This window comes from Sorex fumeus, unplaced genomic scaffold (assembly GCF_029834395.1).
Source record: "Sorex fumeus unplaced genomic scaffold, SorFum_2.1 ptg000098l, whole genome shotgun sequence".
Classification (NCBI taxonomy): Eukaryota; Metazoa; Chordata; class Mammalia; order Eulipotyphla; family Soricidae; genus Sorex; species Sorex fumeus.
In genome coordinates, this window is record NW_026606155.1 from 82700483 (window position 1) to 82719281 (window position 18799).

General features: G+C 43.1%; 1 protein-coding gene across 1 annotated transcript in view; it reads right to left on the bottom strand.

Annotated features, from left to right (window-relative positions):
- Nucleotides 1-3134: 3134 nt before the first annotated feature.
- Nucleotides 3135-18799, bottom strand: part of RASGRP1 (RAS guanyl releasing protein 1) — a 77053-nt gene continuing 61388 nt past the window's right edge. Inside the window, exons 8-17 of the mRNA XM_056134124.1 lie at nucleotides 16331-16447; nucleotides 13873-14148; nucleotides 13029-13109; nucleotides 11134-11238; nucleotides 10067-10176; nucleotides 9078-9222; nucleotides 8227-8263; nucleotides 7488-7640; nucleotides 6369-6757; nucleotides 3135-3266 (exon numbers count right to left, since the gene is read on the bottom strand). Of these exons, the coding sequence (XP_055990099.1) occupies nucleotides 3135-3266; nucleotides 6369-6757; nucleotides 7488-7640; nucleotides 8227-8263; nucleotides 9078-9222; nucleotides 10067-10176; nucleotides 11134-11238; nucleotides 13029-13109; nucleotides 13873-14148; nucleotides 16331-16447 (1545 nt within the window). The remainder of the gene's footprint in view (nucleotides 3267-6368; nucleotides 6758-7487; nucleotides 7641-8226; nucleotides 8264-9077; nucleotides 9223-10066; nucleotides 10177-11133; nucleotides 11239-13028; nucleotides 13110-13872; nucleotides 14149-16330; nucleotides 16448-18799) is intronic.

Consider the following 18799-nt stretch of genomic DNA (forward strand, 5'->3'; position numbering starts at 1 on the left):
TGAATTTCCACTAAACTTTATCCATAACTTCAAAGTTCTCCTCTTGCTACTTTTCTTAGAAATGTGAAATTAAAGACTAAAGCTACCCCCAAAAATTAAAATTTAAATATTTTCTTCAGGTATTAAGATGCGGTATTTGGCGAAATCACTAGTATTTGGGGAATCACAAGTCCCGAGGAAAAATTGACTTTTTCTATTATTAATGTTCTAAAAAGCTTTAGAGAAAATGTATGCTAGATAATTGGTTGCTTTTGTGTTTTTCTTTCTAGGAAAATTAAGTGTTGTTAATAGATGGGAAGTATTCTTAGCTGTGGATTATAATAGAAATTCAGGTGAAATTTCTATATACTCGAAACGAAAAAAACACAAGATGTTTATTGTTTTAGAGATCCTAATACCTTTTATCATATAAATATTACACAAAGAAAACAAACAATAGCTACAAAAAAAACCTTTACAATTTGTACATTTGGTTAGCTTTCAATTTTACACATTTTCTATCTTCAGACAGAAATTCACAAATTAAAAGGCAAGTCATTTACCAAAAACATAGGCAGAAAATAAATGTGCTCAAACTTAATTAGAGCCATACAAGACAGAAAAATTGGTAGATGCTGGACTTGATAAAATTGTTTTCCACAATCCACAAATTGATTATATTTGTGGATTCTACTAATACAGTAGAGGTCACTATGAGTATTTACACAGTATTCTTCAGCCCTTGGGCCTGGAGCTATAGCACAGTGGTAGGGCATTTGCCTTGCTGCAGCTGGCCAGGCCGAGCCGGGATGATTCCTCCGGCTCTCTTGGAGAGCCTGGCAAGCTACCCCTGACGTATTTGATATCCAAACACAGTAACAACAAGTCTCACAATGGAGACGTTACTGGGCCCGCTTGAGCAAATCGATGAACATGGGAGGACAGTGCTTCAGCCCTTGCTGGGCTGTAAAGACCTGTGTTGAAACGACTGTTCATGTGATATATTCTGAAATGATTAAGATCTTCTAGCCATATTCATGTACCTGTGATCCTCTGAATTCCTTTAGATCACAGATACCTGCAGAGAGACCAATCTGGGAATGTATTTTGGAAGGTGGTAAAAAGAATGGGGGGAAAAAAGTTATGTGACTATTTAAAGAAACTGAACTGTACTACCTTTGGTCAGGAAGGTATCAGGAAAAGAATAGTGAAGAATTTGCTTTTTAAAGCTTGTCATAAACTCATATTTGTTCATATAAGATTCATCGTAAAGTTCACTTATAAGTTTGTATACCTGGTGGTGATGAAAGCAAAACTGCTCTATTGTTTTGAGTTTCATTTTTTAAAAAAATGGTTAAGATCTATGTAAAAGTGATTCGGTTAAAATTCAGTACAACAAGTTATACAAATGGAACTGGTCTGAATAATCCAGGAAAGCAATACTGTATATATTTTTAATTTCAATTAAGACTTGGTATTCCTAGTTTTGAAACTTTTGAGATTGTATTCTTGATTGTTTGCCAACTCTGTGTGTGAATTTCAAGTCGGTTTGGTTCAAGGCTTTCCAAACATAGAAGCTAAGTTTCCCTCCCAAGATAAATGATCATAAGTTTTTTAAGAGAACAAGAAGCTGACAAATGAATTTGTAAGTGGTTGCTCAGACAACTGAATGGGCCAATTTAACATTAGCACTGCACTGTCTGTAGCATTGTCCTCCCATTGTTCATCAGTTTTCTCGAGCAGGCGCCAGTAACGTCTCCATTGTGAGACTTGTTGTTACTCTTTTTGGCATATCGATTACGCCACAGATAGCTTGCCAGGCTCTGTCTTGCGGGCAGGATACTCTCGGTAGCTTGCCGGGCTCTCCGAGAGAGATGGAGGAGTCAAACCTGGGTCGGCCACATGCAAGACAAGCGCACTACCCGCTGTGCTATCACTGCAGCATTAACTATCATTAATAGACAACTCACATGACATTACTTGTGACCCTGCCAAATAATAGTTTACATCATATGCAATTTTTCATCTTGCTGCCTACAGATCTTTATTCTTATGAATTTGTGTAAATGACTAAAAGTATAATTCACAAACACAGTTTTATATAGAAAACAAAATATTCTAAGCCATATACATGCCTGATATACATGCTATATACATATATACATTCATTTACTGAAGCCTCTGATCCAATTAGCTTATTTCTAAATAGTCTCAATACTAAAGAAGCACAAATTTAAGTCAAAAGAGAACTTTAGAAATAGTTACTTGAAAAATAACAGAACATGAATTGAGCAGACTATCCAAACTATTTTAAGTCACAAATTCCTAATTCTGACCACTGAAGACTATATGAGGACAAACATCTTGTTCACATTATTTTAGCTAATTAGTCACACCCAATGAGATGGTAATAGCCATGTTTCCAGTTTCTTAATTTGGTTGTTTATTGTGACGTATGATTGTGAGACTAAAACTTACAAGCTGACTTGCAAATGGATCTTTAGTAGGCTCCTAAAATGGTTACATATTTAGAAGTTCATTTCTAGGTAAATAGATATGTATCTTATATATATGTGAGTGTAGTGAGGAAGAAGAGGGAAAGGGCTAATGATTGTATCTGAGGTAGTAAAGAGAAACCAGATTCATGAAAAAAATGCTGCACAACTGAGAAAGTAAATGTACTTGTACAGAACATGGTTATTTTTCTGTAAGTGAGCTTTGTTCTATCTGAAAAAGATAGAACAAAGTATATTCTGACATCACAAATCTCAAATCTGGTGACAAAAACTAACACATTTTCCAGGGATTTTAATTCTAAGAAGCAATTGGGAAGGTCACATGAGAAACTACCTTGTCAGGAAGTCATAGCTATGTGTTTTGTTTTGCATGCTTTTGAAAAACAGCTTGTGATATGATTGGCAAAACTTTGCAATTGATTGGCTTTTCTTCACTTTGGTACTGCTGACTAGTTAAAAAAAATACCACCATATATTAGGAATCTCAGGTCTAGGAAGGAGTTAACTGAATTTTGATTTTTTTTTTCTTTTTTCAGTTCCATTTTAAAATCTGTGGTTCCCAGGTGTTTGTGTTAATCTGTTTAAGAAATGTGAGTTCTGATGTATTCTTCTGTAGAATTTTCTCCTTGATTTCTTGGGCTAACAGTTATCCTGCTCCATTTGAGCTAAGACATGATTGCTTCTTGAAAGCCGGAGGGTTTCTATTTTCTTCTGTGCATACTTCAGTTGGGTCTTTAAAGCATCGTTGTCTGCTTTCAGAGTATTTATTTTCTAAAGTGAAATGAGAAGGAGATATGTTAATAAAATAGCCATAACTAGCAAATGAGTAACAGTACTGACAACTATACTGGACTGGTATCTCTGAATTCATCTGGCAAAAAATTAAAACTACTTTCGGGGGAGCTGGATCAATAGCATAGTGGGTAGGGCGTTTGTCTTGCATGTGGCAGACCCGGGTTCGATCCCTGGCATCCCATATGGTCCCCCGAGCACTGCCAGGAGTAATTCCTGAGTGCAGAACCAGGAGTAACCCTGAGCATCACTGGGTGTGACCCCAAAAAAAAGCAAAAAAAAAAACCTACTTTCAGGACAGTTATTTTTCTCTGCATACAAAATAACAAGATGATGTACACTGCAGTGAGTTTTTGCTTTTTGCTCTGTCAAAGATAGGAATGTTTAAGATGCAGAATATATTGTTAATAAATGGATAATGAAAAAAACTTTTGGATATTATATATAGGAGACCACAATTTAGCAGAAAGATTGTCTGGTCAGGTTTGAAGTATGAAAGCAATGAATCAGAATGTAGTATGAGATACTACAATTCATTCCGTTCCCCCTACTTGCCCCCAATAATAGAAAACTAATGGAATCTTATAAAGAATTTTACCCCTTGAGGGTTCTTAAGAGATTATAAGTCCCTAAATGGGACTTAGCTGTCTAATTTGCAGTTATTTAATTAGAGATTCAGAAGTTAATTTCAAGTATTCTCATCTGAATCCAGTATCTTGCATTATATTAATTTCTCAAAAAAGAATATTTGAATGATCTCCAGGTTACTTTGGAATACACTGACTTATTTCTCAGCCTGCATTATATAGCTATCTGTGAGCTAGTATAAGATATCAAGCATTTGCTGTATATTATTGTTATATGATACACAGTTAGACACACCACATATGGGTAGTATGTTTCAATCTCAGAGCAGCAGAAAAAGCTTAAATGGGGGTAGTTTGAATGCAGGTATATCAGACTTTATTTTTTTTTTCTTTTTTGGGTCACACCTGGCGATGCACAGGGGTTACTCCTGGCTCTACACTCAGGAATCACCCCTGGCGGTGCTCAGGGGACCATATGGAATGCTGGGAATCAAACCCGGGTTGGCCGCATGCAAGGCAAACGCCCAACCTGCTGTGCTATTGCTCCAGCCCCACAGACTTTAAATCTTTGCTCTTTCTTTTCCCATACTGGATTAAAGGACATAATATATGCTTAAAATAATATATCATAAAATATTTGAAACCAGGGAACATCATGTCTTGTTTTTTTCCTTCCTTAACAGTGCTATTTGGTAGAGTTTCTAGGGTTCTATATGTCACTGGAAAATAAAGTTTACTTTTCCAATGTGGCTCTTTCTTCTTTGTCATGCCTAATTGCCCTGATTAGTACTTGTAATACCACACAGAATAAGAGTGGTGAGAGAGGTGGAAGTGTGCTGCTCAGGGGTAAGCACTTGCCTTATTTATTTAAGGTCCTATCCCCAGCACCACTAAAGTGGTGAGTCCTTTTCTATTCATGAACTTAAACTTAGCAGAGTTGAGAGCTTATCATATATGGCTTTTGTTGTGTTGAGGTATGTACTGCACCATGCTGATTGCTTTGGTCTCCATAGGGTAAATCCCACTTAATGTTGGTAAATGATGCTTTAATGTATTAGTGTGCTAATAATTTGTTGAGGATCTTTGCATCTGAGTTTATCAGGTATTTTAGCATGTAATTTGTGGTTTCCCTTCCTGCTTCTGGAGTAAGGGGAATGCTGACCTTACAAAAGAAATTTGGAATTATTTCTCTCCAGTTTGTAAAGAGTTTGAAAAGGATAAATATTCAGTTTTTGAGTGTTTAATTGACTGTGAAAGTTAACTGTATCATCCTGGACTTTGGTCTGTTGGTAGTTTTTTGATTACTGGTTCAATCTTATAAGATTGATCCTAGGAATTCATATGTCCTCCAATTTGCTGATAATTGTTCCAAGTAGTCTTTGCAGTACTTTCCTTTGTACTCTTTGCTAACTCTCTCCTTTACCCTTCCCCCTCCACAAACCCCCTTTCAAGAAGTCAGCTCTTAATTTCATCACTCTTTTTTGTTTGTTTTTGGGCTATACTTCGGTGGTACTGGAAATCAAACCCAGGTAGGCCTCAAGCAAGTTCCCTACCCAGTGTACTACCTAGCCTGCCCTTCACTACTCTTTGCTGTCATTCCTGCAAGTAGGACACAGACTTCTAGAGGAAGGGAATCCCTCGGGCAGCTTCACGATGTAGACTATAAGCTGGTTTGTTTGTGTTGCTGCATCTCCAACTTGATGTTTTAGAAAACGTAGGCATTCCTTCTCTTTAAATAAAATGGCTAATACTGCTGCAACTGATATCATTGCTCTGAGAGACTGTCCCCATTAGAGAAAGTCTGTGTAATCTCACTCTCACTGTGAGCTTTATATTCTAAACAAAAGTAGGCAACAGACTCTGAACTGCATTTGGACAGCTACCGGTCTCCTACTTTTTTCCTCCATTCATGAGGTGCCAGCTGTACAGTTATGCTGTTGAAACCTAATAGAAGGAGCTTTTGGTAGCACAGTTGTTACCGTTTTCTAAGTTATATGGCTATAAATTATATTTTATTTGGCACCAGCTACTGTTGATTTAACTGCTTAAGGATCAGCACATTTCTCTCAATTTTATGAAGGAGGAAAAGCTTCCTGTAGTGATCTACAATACTTTTTATTTTTTTAAGCACAAAGCTCACCTACCTCCTGGGAAATGCCTCTGAGGGTGTTAAAACAACTCTTGATGGGAAAGGTTAAAACAGACCTCTATAGGAGAGGATTTAAGCATGTTTATCTCCAAAAGGTGTGATGTCTGCATGGTGAAGCTGGTCAACAGAAACTGGGTTTAACCTCAAGAAGTCTGCTGTGACCTGAGCTTTAGTGCTTTGAAATGGTCCTTCTGTGTCAGGAAAAGACCCTGTATATCCTGTTCTATTTGTGTAATAAGAACCCATCGACTTCTTGAATAGTCAGTCCAGTCAGAATCTTCACTTTATAGGCTCTGCTCTTGTTTACACCCATTTCTCTCACACTGAAGGAAAGGAAAAAGGTACCTGTTCCAGCTCTTGGTAGGTTGGGAGTCTGAAGTGACGGAGCTCCTCCTTTGATTTTATGAAGGAATCTTTATTTTCCCACTTGACAAAAGCCCGCTTTCTGATCAAGACTGGGCTGGGGCATGGAGATGTGGGGCCAGGAACCACATCGAGTGTATCTTGGGCTGTCTTCCTCGGGGATGACAGCACAAAAGGGCTGGCAGAGCCCTCACTTCCGAGCCAGAGCAGGGATTCGGTCTGTGTGGCCTTGTGGGCAACAGTCCTCCTTAGCCGAACAGAGATCTTCTGTGAGGACACGCCCATGAGCATGATGGTCCGGTCTTTACTCTCCTCACTGTGTTCCACAGCTTCCCCATTATGGAGTGTAAAAGGTCCTCCTTCCTCGGGCGCTGGAGAGAGATACAAGATGAACTCAGGAACTCAAACTCAAGACTGAATAGTAAATGAGTTTCTTACTGTGAGAGGCCCAACTCAGATTCATTTTTTGGCAGGTTAGGGGGGCCTCCCAAGAAAGTTGAAATCTAGAGGCTTTCTAGACAGGACACGACTAACCATGATAGTTTCTGGACAACAGAAAGTTCTCTAATTCGCATCAGTAATAATCTTGGTGAGGGGTTACTAAGATTGCTAGTTTAATTCTATCTTCTTAGGAGCAGATGGAAGAAAGGAAATATAAGGTGTTGTAGTGATGGTGATAAAGACATTGCTGGTAGTTTTGATCTGATGAGCCAATACCATCACAGATAATATTAGTAGTCAGTTTTTCCTTATCACTAGCCAAATTTGACATGGTTGCCCTTTCTGTCCCTGATTCACTCGTGATTGCCCTACCACCAGCTTACTGGCTTTAGAAGTCCTTGGCCTCGGGCAGTATTTGAGAAGGGAGAGGAGTTGGGAGCTTGAGAATTGAGCCCTTTCTAGTTCCATGCTGAGTTTCTAGCCTTCATGTTTCTCTGCCACCTTTCTTTCACGAGAACTTACATTTTACGTGACTTTTTGGTCTCTGTATGATTCTTAAAATAACAGGTGCATGATAAATAGACCTCTTCCACAATGACATTTGTGGTGATTTCACGAAAGAATAGGAAAAATAAAGGTGGTATTTTCTCCAGAACTTACCATGGAGCAGGTCTCTGGCTCCTAGTGAGCAGAGGTCCGGTGTTGGCCCCCCAGAGGTGCTGTGCTCTGTGAGAGCTGCTGCATTCTTGGATCGCTTCTTGCACTCAAACACAACCAGGTCTTTGCATTGTTTGTGGCAGTTCATCCCGCAATCTGTGGACAAGACATTCTGGTCAGGAAGTCTGTACCTTACAAGCACATTCACGCTGTATTCTCTAGTCATTCATAACTGTCCTGCCATCTGCAGCCAGGACCCCCACTGTTCCTAATGACCTTGCGTTCTCTCTGGGTTCTTGATTTTTGTCTTACCAAAATCCTGACCGTGAATCTCACAAGTAGTAGCTTCTACTTTCCTGGAGGGAGAAGGAGGGGTCTTGGCTATCCTGCATCACACTGCCCTGGAGATCCCTAGTTGTGCCTTAGGTCTTATTCTTTCATCTGTGTAGTAAAAGCTCTCTCCACTCCTGAATTTCCCTGGTCCGAAGGTAGGTAAAAAGGAATGCTGACCAGTCATTCTAGTCCAAGAGATGTTCCAGGCCTTTCACTCGGGAGCCTCCTTTCTGTGACCACCTGCCCTCCCTGTGTCCAGGGCAGCCAGGGCCCTAGAGGAGTGGTGTAGCTAGGGGGTCCCAAGGTAGCCAGTGTGGGATGAGGTGTTGGGAAATGAAATGAACAGCTGCTTTGGGTAAAAATGCTTTAAGAAGTCCCTGAGACCAGGCTTAACAAAGCCCTGGCTTACCTTTACAGCGATATCCTTGTTTGATCACTCCCCAGAGCTGTGAGACAAATGATACAATGCAACACATTATTCATTAGGGTGGAGGGTGGGTGGGTGCAGATGCTACCCTCCGTTCATTTTCCCTCTACCTCAGGAGGGAAACTAGTTTCTTTCTTATGTTTTCTGCTCCCTGACTTTAAACTGAAAAGTTTGTGATGATCAGAGCCCAACATTTTCAGGGTCTCACTGATGCCCCTTGAAGTGAATAAAGCAAAGGAAAAACTTGGATGACAAACTAACATGGACAGACCCAGACAGGAGGGACCAAACCCAGATGAATTCTTTAAGGCAGTTATGTTTGGGGGGAAGGATGCAGCAGGTTCTCATATTTTCCTGACACTTGAAAAGGCATGTATATTCAGTACTCTTATACAATACTTTAGAATTCTACCCCAGATTTCGTTATTTCTTTACCACTTATCCCCAACCTCATGCACCAGAAAAGAAACAAACCAGGAAGAAACAGGAAACAATGAATGCAAGTTAAAAACCACACTTGCGGTCTGGATATTTTAAGTGTTTGCTTAAGCTCTAAAACTAGAATGATTTCAGGTTCCTGAGCCTGGCTTTTAAAAGTGTTTAGACCAGGGGTTCACAACTTACTTGACCTATTGCCCCTCTTCAAAAAAAGAAAAGCACCCAGTTCCCCACTGGAAATCTAGCTTCTCCGAAGGAGTAATCTGAAAGGTTCCCCAAAGCTACCTCCGGGATCATTTCAGAGCTCGGTGGCAACCTCACCCACTTTAGAAAACAATGATTTAGGCTATCTCCTAAACCTCCACACCGTGACACTCTATGAACAAACAACTTACAAATCCAGCACAGTTGTCACAAAAAGTGGGCTTCAGGTAGGTGGTCTCTTGGAAGTTATGAGGAAAGCCCAGGCCCAGCTTTGAGTAGATTGAGCTGGCTCTCATGAAGTAGGCTGTGATCTCATCTCTGCTAATGAGTCCTTCCCTGCCAGCAAATGACAAGAGGATGTGAGTATGGGGAAAAGGGTAGCTACGGAGCCCCTAAAGACTCCCCTTACCCTTAGTAGCAGCGTTATCTGATATGGCTTCCTTACGTGAGGCCTCAATAATACAAGGGATGCATGCAGTAAGTAGGTGGCAAGGCATTCCTCATTTCCACAGAGCTCTTCTGTTTCAGCCACTGTCTAAGACTTGAAATGACGAGAATGTGTGTCTAGAGACTAGAGGAATACAGTGCTGTGGGGTGGGGTGGTTTTTTTTTCATGTTACAAAATACATATCTCACCGAACACATTTTTGGTTTCATATAGAGGCTTGAGATACTTGGTAACTTGATAAAAGTAAACATGCTTGCAAAGCATTAGCTGTTTCAAAGGAGGAAGACTAAGCTTTTTCTTATTTATAATTGAGTATTCCTAAAATGCCAGATAGAGTTTTCAATTTAAGCATTTTAAAAAGCATGTTTTTTTTTTTTTTTTGCATTTTATACCAAAGGCTTGAGGTATGAAATGCAACCTTTTTTGGGGAGGGGGGGTGTATGTGGGGTGGGGGGGAGTTTGTTGGATCATACCTGGCTCTGCTCAGAGATTGCCTCCTGGTGGTTCTTGGGGAAACTTATGTGGTGCTGAGGAGAGAATGGGGCCAGCTGCATGCAAGGCAAAAACCCTACCTGCTGTACTGTCTCCGGTTGATGGTTACTCTTAGCCCTAATATTCATTTAAGTGGCTACACAGGATTATATCTGCATCTACAGATTGTTATAGTAACACACCCATAAACCCTTCTCATCAACTGACTCCTCCCCTCATATTCCCAAACCCCACACTCACCTGTCTTTGTCCATTACGCAGAAGGAAAATGGGAAACTTGCTGCTATCTTTTCAAACTCTTCTTGAGAAATGTATCCATCCTGGTCATGATCATAGTTCTTGAAGACAGACTGTTAAAAAATTGTTTTTGTTTTGGAGTGTCAGAACCGGCAGTACTCAGGGCTTAATCCTAGAGACTCAGGGGACTGTGTAGGATGGCAGGGATTGAACCTGCGGTGGTCACATACAAGACAAGCATCATGCCTGCTGTACTTTCATTCTACCCTCACTGCACTCTCCCAAAAGTGTTTTGGTGACAAAGGGAAAGCCATCTTTTCTCCTTTTAGGAGCCTAAGCAACTGGGTCAAAGCCTGTTAGCCTGAGAGGAACAGGAAACAGCTACAAGGATGCACTGATCACCCCCTCCACCGGCAGATGTGGCCAGGTGCTTCCAGTCTTGTCAACCCCCTGGCCCTGCTCTTTGTCCTCATGGCTCAGTGGCCAGAAACTCTCCCTCCACTCCAGCATCCTTTCATTACTCCACTCAGCAAACCCTCTCTACAAGGCAGAAAGGAGTGCAGCCTTTTCTCTGATGCTTCCTAATGCCCCTCTGCCTGCAAACCCCTAGATCTTTAAAAGGAAACCTTTTTGCGGGGGTGCTCTGGGGTCCCGCTGGTGATTCTTATTCACCCAGACCAACACAAGGATGCAGGCTGTTTGGGTCCTGTAGTGCCAGGGATCACTTGGGTCACCTCAGCGGTGCTTGGGGGACCAAGTGGTGGTGATCAGACCTGAGTTGGGAGCATGCATCCTAACTACTGCTCATTTCTAAGAGAAATCCTTTCTTAATATGCACACCTGCCCCCACACCCACCTCATAGCAAGCCTAATGTTTGCGAAATGTACCCTTGGAATGGAACTGATCTGCTGTAACATGAGGTGTGGTTCCCTGCTTGTTACCTTTATGCTTCTACCATCTCCCTCTTCCTCTCCCCTCACCCCCGCCCCGCGCCCCATTCAGCATCACCCTGGACACAGCTAAGCCAGGCAGTTTGCTGCTTTTGTCACTGAAACCCAGCTGTACTTACATCCACCATCCTCTGGACATGTTTGCTTATGGTCTTTGGGTCAGGTTTAGGAGATACTCCAGAGGCCCAATCTACCACTACTGGTGGCTTTGAAGGTGTTAGCGGCTAAAACAAGATCCAAGAGAAATTCCCATAACTACCATGAAATATAATATTATAATATAACCCACCACATCGGTGGCTCTGCAGGTAAACCTCTATCACATGCAGCTGAAGTCTCAAGGCTGTGACAAATGCCAGAATTGTGCGGGCAGTATGCAAGGTTCTCCTGCCACTCGCCTGCAGTTCCCCTAAAGTCCAGAGTTTGCATTCCACTCCATCCTCATCAAACTGAAGCTACCCTTAACTGGAGCTAAGTGCATCATTCACAATTTCTTTGTTTCTCTTCTACTTAGTAGAAATGTGGATGAGAAGATAGGAAAAGGTAGGAAGAAATACAAGAAAAGATCTGAGGCCTCAACAAGCCAAGATCGAATCTCAGCCTAATTTAAACTCCAACGACAGGGACACATACCCATTCCAGTGAGATGCTCTAAAACTGGAACCTACCAAGTCTTTCAGTTGAACATCTCTTATTTTAATAAGAAAATAGAACTTAATCGTTTTAGTTGAGGGCCAAACTAAGCTATGCTCAGGACTTATTCCTGTCTCTGTTCCATATGTAAACCAAACCAGGATTGGCTGCCTGCAAGGCAAGCTCATTAATCCCTCCACTACCTCTTGGGATCTTTTTGTGGAGAGACAATGACATTTAGCTAGCTGGACGAAGTGTGATTCTTATGTGTTGATAACTTTCCCATAGACCACCCTTTTTTGGAGGCTTGGAAAGTTCTCCGGAGACAGAATCTTCAGAGGAAGATGTTATTTTCCCTGTCTGCAGGAAAGGTGAGCCCAGCTTACTGAGGAGGTTTCTACCATATGCCATGCTGGGGATCATCACAAGGGCTCATAGGCTGCTGACTGCTCTTTCTGCCCCAGGAGCTTGAGCACCGGGAGCTAGGCTTTCCTCCCAAACTAGAAGGCCTCCCCCAGAATGTTAGCTTCTGCTCAGTTCACGTAGTCCTTTCACTCTTACCAACCAAAAGCACAGGTTAGAAGGAAACACTGAGGTGGGGTCTATAATCAATGGGTGGAGAGACCAAGTCAGCCCACACGTAGATGTCTCTGACTTAAACCACCAGTCACATCTTTCCTTCTGACGCTGTTACATGGTATAGAGCATGTAGCTTCACCACAGGTCCTATATGGTCAGAAACTGTCCCCCCCACACACCTATTCCTCTACAGACCCCAGTGCCTTCTCTGTTGCCAACACAGGGTGTGACACACCTAAGATGAACGACCGACCTATAGGAGCAGCTTGGAAAGCCCCTTTAACACTCAGACTCAGGAGTCTTTTTTTTTTTTAATAATATAGGAGTACTGCTATTTGTTTAGCCATTGATTAATCTGATTGAACTGGGTATGAGCTCCATATTACTTTTTTTTTTTAGTTGTATCACCATGAGATAGAGTTACAAAGCTTTTATGTTTGAGATTCAGCCATACAATGATGGAACACCTATTCCTCCACCAGTGCACACCTTCCACTACCCACATCCCAGTCCTCACACTGCCTCTATGGCAGACAATTTCCCCAGTACTGTCTCTCTAATTTTGGGCTTTATGTTTTGCTCAAAATTTCCCACCACCATTCAAACGTACTGCCAGGGGCAGACGCTAAATAATTTATTTTTCATTGCTCATGTTGAGTATCATGAGAGCTCGCACAGCCGCGATTGTAAATATAAACTTCTAGATTATAAATGATTGGGTTCCAGAGACATCGTTGTATGGCACTAATACATTTTGGAATTCAACTGGGAACATTCAGAAGTCTTAATATGGAAAACTCACGGGTGCTCTGTGGTTCCTGGGCTCCCTGGCATAGGAGAGCTCGTAGATTTCATCTTCTGTGTAGTAGAGATCTAGGGAGAGCTGCGGATTAAATGGAGCAAAACAGGGGTAACTATTAGGTGATGTCTGATATTCCCATTTCTTTCTTTCTTTTCTCCTTCTCACTCTCTAGTGGCTTATTTTTCTAAGCTCTTAGTGAGATTTGTCTTAAAAAATTTAAAAAGTTGGCTGTCATATCTGTTCCTGCGATAGAGCAAGAGTTTTTTAGTTTTTGAGACACACCCAACAATGCTCAGGGGTTACTGCTAGCTCTGCACTCAGGAATCCTGGTAGAGCGCAGGGGACCATATAAGGTGCCAGGGATTGAAGCCGGATCAGCTTTGGGCAATGCAAGTGTCCTACCAGCTGTACTGTTGCCCAGCCTGTTACTGTTTTTTGTTGTTAAGATGTTTTGAAAGGCAAGATGCTGTGATTTTTAAGCTATTAAGCTGGTTTAGTCTCAAAACCTTTAGACAACACTTAATAAACCCAAGACCCTATCTCACAGTAGAGGGAGCATGCAAAAAGCATTTGCCTGGTGTGAAACTTAACAAATGTTAGTAGAGTTTTGTGTCTCAGAATAAGAACATCTGAGGAAAAGCGAGGGCTTGGAAATAAGCTCGACATTTTCTATAACCATCTTAACCTTGTTCTCCATGCAATACCGGGCTGGCAGGAAATTCTGTCTTTGTGTGCCTAGTACCCCATCCTGAAAGTGGAGACAGCAGCACTTGGTCCTTGGGAGTGAGGACTAGGATGCAGTGAGCCAGGTGGGGGCTGGAGGGCGTGGGGCGGAGGCCCTTACCGTCAGCAGATGCACAAGGTCCTTGTTGGCCTCCAGTGGTGGGGCCATCTCCTGCAGCTGCACCAGCTCATTGATGTGGTTGTACAGGGCCAGTAGCTTGTGCACGTTCACCTTCCCATCCTCTAGGTAGTCTGGCATTGCTTCATACAGTGAGATGAGGTCCTTAAGGTGCACCCCCAGGATGGGGATCTTGAAGTGGGTGCACTCTCCATAGGCGCGGCGATAGTTGTCATAGTTTCTACAGGAGGACAGTAGCTCAGTCATCTCCCCCAGAACCTGCAAGGAAAAACCAGGTCTGTCAAAGCACCGTGGGCAAGGGGGACTGTCTTCAGCGACCACCTGCTTCCTGGCCCAGATCAGGCAGAGACGTGGATGGTGCAACATGGCATTTTTAACAGTGAGGTTGGACATGCTGGGTGAGGTGTTGCTGGCAGGGGGAAAATGTGGGTTTTAAGTGTGGGGCTTCTGACATGTTACGTGCTCTGAAGCTCTGTGTGGCTTCTGTAGGTCTTGGTGCAGTGATTCTCGGACTGGACTATTCTCGGACTATTCCTCAGACTAGGAAGCAGGAGATAGTCAAGACACAGAAACAACCAAGATGCCCATTGACAGGTGACTGGATTAAAAAGGCTATAGGAGTGGGGCTGGAGCAATAGCACAGCGGGTAGGGCATTTGCCTTGCACGCAGCCAACCTGAGTTCAATTCCCAGCATCCCTTATGGTCCCCCGAGCACCACCAGGAGTAATTCCTGAGTGCATGAGCCAGGAGTAACCCCTGTGCATCGCTCGATGTGACCCAAAAAGAAAAAAAAAGTATAGAAGGTACAAACCAAGTGACCACTAGGGAAGATTACATCTTGCTTTTGAGACACCACGGATGGGGCATGGGGTGGTGAAGCTATGTCAGTGAAGGAAATTACACGATGGTTTGCCTCATGAAAGACCAAAGCAAACAAAACTCTATAAAAACAACAAAAGCTGTGGTGGGAGTAGGAAAAAGATAGGGAGGGAAGAGAACAGGGGCTCAGTCTGATCCTGGGAAGGGCATTAGGACTTGGTGGTGGTGTAGTGAGGCTTATACAAATATGGGGTGAGCGGGACTCCCAAAACGAGAGTCTTATAAACCAAGAGAGAAATCAATCACATTTTAATTTTCAAAGAGTGTCATCTACCTCCAGGGAGGAACCTGAGGTCCTAGAGTGAACTTTTAGCTTGTAACTCACAAACATGCAGGTAGAGAAGGAAAGGTGCTCACAAGACAGACCTTTGTCTTCTCAGGATAGGTCAGGTAAGATGCTGGGAAGACAGAAGTTTACTAATTCATCCCACACGTTGCCCCAAGAAGCACGAGCTGCAGACAAGATGGCACCACTTTGGGGGACCACGAAGGGGATGAGTAGCTCAATGTACAAAGGCATAAAATCATATTAATGTCAGACCTCCCCCCCCACCCCCATCTGCTCTGGACATGGCTATCTTTGGCAGTGTTTCACTAGGTCTCATGGCGCTTGGGGAAGTGTAGGGTGTCCAGCACATCAGGTGTGTGGAGTAGGAGTGGGGTGAAAGATGAGTAACTTTCCTAAAGGTGTTAGACACCTGGGGAGGAGGAAAGACAAATCTCCTGACTAAGGACATGTGTGTACCAGTTGGAGGTCTACACACTGTGTTTAGTCCATCCTTTCCCATGAGGTGAAAGTGCTCCAAGAGCCATTAGTTTTCTAACCCCACCACTCCTGGGATTAAAAAGTGTATTCTGCCCAATTCAATCATGCTGGATAGTGCTCAGGGCACTTGAGAAAGCAACTCCTCAATAGGACACTAATATAAAATGACACATGAAAATCTCACTTCCAACAATCTGGGAAAACACTATCCAGAATTTCAGTGTCCACAGTTATAGACAGCAAGTTTGTTTTGTTTTGTTTGGGGGGCTTTTGGGGGTTACACCCGGCGATGCACAGGGGTAACTCCTGGCTCTGCACTCCGGAATTTCTCCTGGTAGTGCTCAGGGGACCATATGGGATGCTGGGAATTGAACCCAGGTCGGCTGTGTGCAAAGCAAATGCCCTACCCGCTGTGCTACTGTTCCAGCCCCAAAACAGTGAGGTTTTCAATGCATCACTAACTCTCTCTGACTTGCAAAACTAGCGTTCATCAGCTGAACCACTTTTCCTCCACAGAAACCATTCTGGGGAGTGGGTGTTTAAGCCAGAGACCAAAGATTCAGTGGCACACTTGATTTCTACCGGCCAACCGGAGTATGTGTGTGCAGAGACCCACAGAGGTCAGAGCAACTCTGTCAATTCTTTGAACTATGGTAGTTCTGTCCTGTGGGGTTGCTTGCAGCTTGCTCCCTCACTATTCTGTCTAACAAAGGATGGTGTGGCTGGCCTGAGGAGAGGCCCTGCTGCCACAGGGCCTGGGAAGGCAGCAGAGTGAAGGAGACAGCAGAACCCACCTTATTGATCTCATGCGGGACGTGGGAGCTTGTCTCCTTGAGCCTGGAGATGGAGCTGTGGCAGAGCCCCCCAATCACTGCCATCAGTGTGTTGAAGTTCTGGAGCTGGTGGAGCTTCTGTGACACAGAACCAAGAAGAGCAGAGTAACTGTGTGTGCCATCGTCCAGGGGGTCACTGGGTCCAAGCCCAGCCAACAGCTGCTATGTTTCCCCTGAGACTCCCGTCTGGCCCGGGGGATCCCCATCACACATGGCAGCACTTCTCACACTGCTGCAGCTGCTCTGGGGCCACCCTCTCCACCAGCGGTGTCTCCACCCCACATACCCGCAGGACTTGTTCAAACAGATTTTTTCTGCACCCAAGCCCAGATTTTCTGGGGGGGTGGGCATGGTCTGTTTGGTTTTTGGACAATAACCAGTGAGGCTCAGAGGTTACTCCTGGTGGTCCTTGGGGAACCATATGGGATGCCAGGGATTCAACTCATGTCAGCCACATGAAAAGCAAACACCCTACTGACAGTGTTATTGCTCCCCAGTTTAAAACAAAATAATTTTTTTTTTTGTTTTTGGGACACACCTGACAATGCTCAGGGGTTATTTCTGGTTCTGCACTCAGGAATCACTCCTGTCAGTAATGGAGCCCGGGTTTCCTGAATCCCTGTATCTGTAATGTACCAGGTGGCCAGATACTGAACTTTAGGAAGCACAAGTTCATCAACTGCTGGAAAAATACACCCTACAGTGTTTCAGTACTGGGCCTCCTCCACCCAGATCCCCCTTTTCCCAGTAGCTAGACAGTTACACCCACCAACTGCCCCCAGCGTGCCATGTAATCCCATCAACGACCAATATCCAGAGACTATAAAACCAAGCTCCCAACATCTCATTGTCTAGTTCTCACTTTCAGAGAACCCGGCAGGCTACTGAGAGTATCCTGCCCCACGGTGAATCTGATAAACTCCCCGTGGAGTATTTGATATGCCAAAACCCACTAACTATGATGGGTCTCATTCCCCTGACCCTGAAAGAGCCTCCAATGTGGAACTTGCTAAAATCTCAGGGCTAGGAGGAATGGAGACATTACTGGTGCATGCTCAAGGAAATCAATGAACAACAGGATGACAGTGATACAGTGATACAGTGTAATATGTTTCACCCTTTACCCAAATTAACCAGATTTTTACTTTGGAGGGCAAGGACCTCATTCTCCTATTCAATGCCAGAGGCTATATATAATGACAGTAGGTAGGAGAGGATCTAGAGTCATGGATTTTCAAACTGTTGTTCACAGTATGTTTTTCTTGGACCAGTTGCTTCTGCTGCTCCCCATCTAACGGCAAGCACACTCAACTCAGCTGGGGCTGCAAATCAGCCAGGCCATTCCAGCTTTGGTAATGTGCCTTACCTTGCTATGCAGGCCAGTTTGCGGTACCTTCTGAAATATGTTTTTAAAATGTAGGTACTTCTTAAAACATGTCAGTAATCTAAAATAAACATAAAACCATACCCCGACCCCTAAAATGGACTGGGTATTGTGATGAGCAAAGGCCCCTGCTGAAGCAGGTCTGACTTGCAGTATGAATGAAAGTTAAACTCTGGGTGACAGAGGTGGATCAAGGGGCTGAGTGCAAGCTTAGCAGGCAGGAGCCCCTGATTCCATCCCTAGCACTACAGGGGGATGATTCCTCGGAGCACTTCCAGGAACAACCCCCTGCACCAAGTTAGGAGTGGCACTGGAGATGCTGGAAAGAACCTTAACTTTGTTAAGAACCTGAGGTTGTGGGAGAGAGGCTCCAGGAGTAGTATTTAAGTTATCATGACTAGCAAATAAAAATTCATAGCCTAATGAAAGTGCCCTGAGACCCACTTTGTGAAGATTTGATTGCTGATGGGTGGAAACATGAATGGACCAAAACTGTTCAGAGTCACAAAGCAAAAAGTTTAGGAAAAGAACCCATAACTTCCAGTGAGTTTATTGATAAGCCTGCCCCTCTCACCACTCACATACTGAATCCAATGATTATTTTCCCCTCCCCCGCAATACACATGCAATCTAAAGTCATCATGCTTATGATGAAAACTGGAAAGACAAAACCCTTTATGCTTGTAGCAAAGTGTAATCCATAGCCCCTCTTATACTTAATAGTATAGTTCCAGAGACTTCTAGAACTATTAATTTTCCTTCTCTAGGTAGTTCTCAGAACATAGTCTCAGAATCATCAGAAATGCAAACTTTCAGGCTCCACCGTTACACCAGTAACCTGATTTGGGACATCTTTGTGTGTTTAATTGTGGTAAATACATAATATTCAATTGGCCATCTCTTAACCCAACTAACCATCTTAACCACCCAGTTCAGCAGTATAAAGTACATTGCTAATTTTGTACAACCAACCTCCAGAAGTTCTGTTGCAAAACTGAAACTCAAGAACTGAAAACTTAAAGGGTAAATTTAAGCAAAAACTTCCT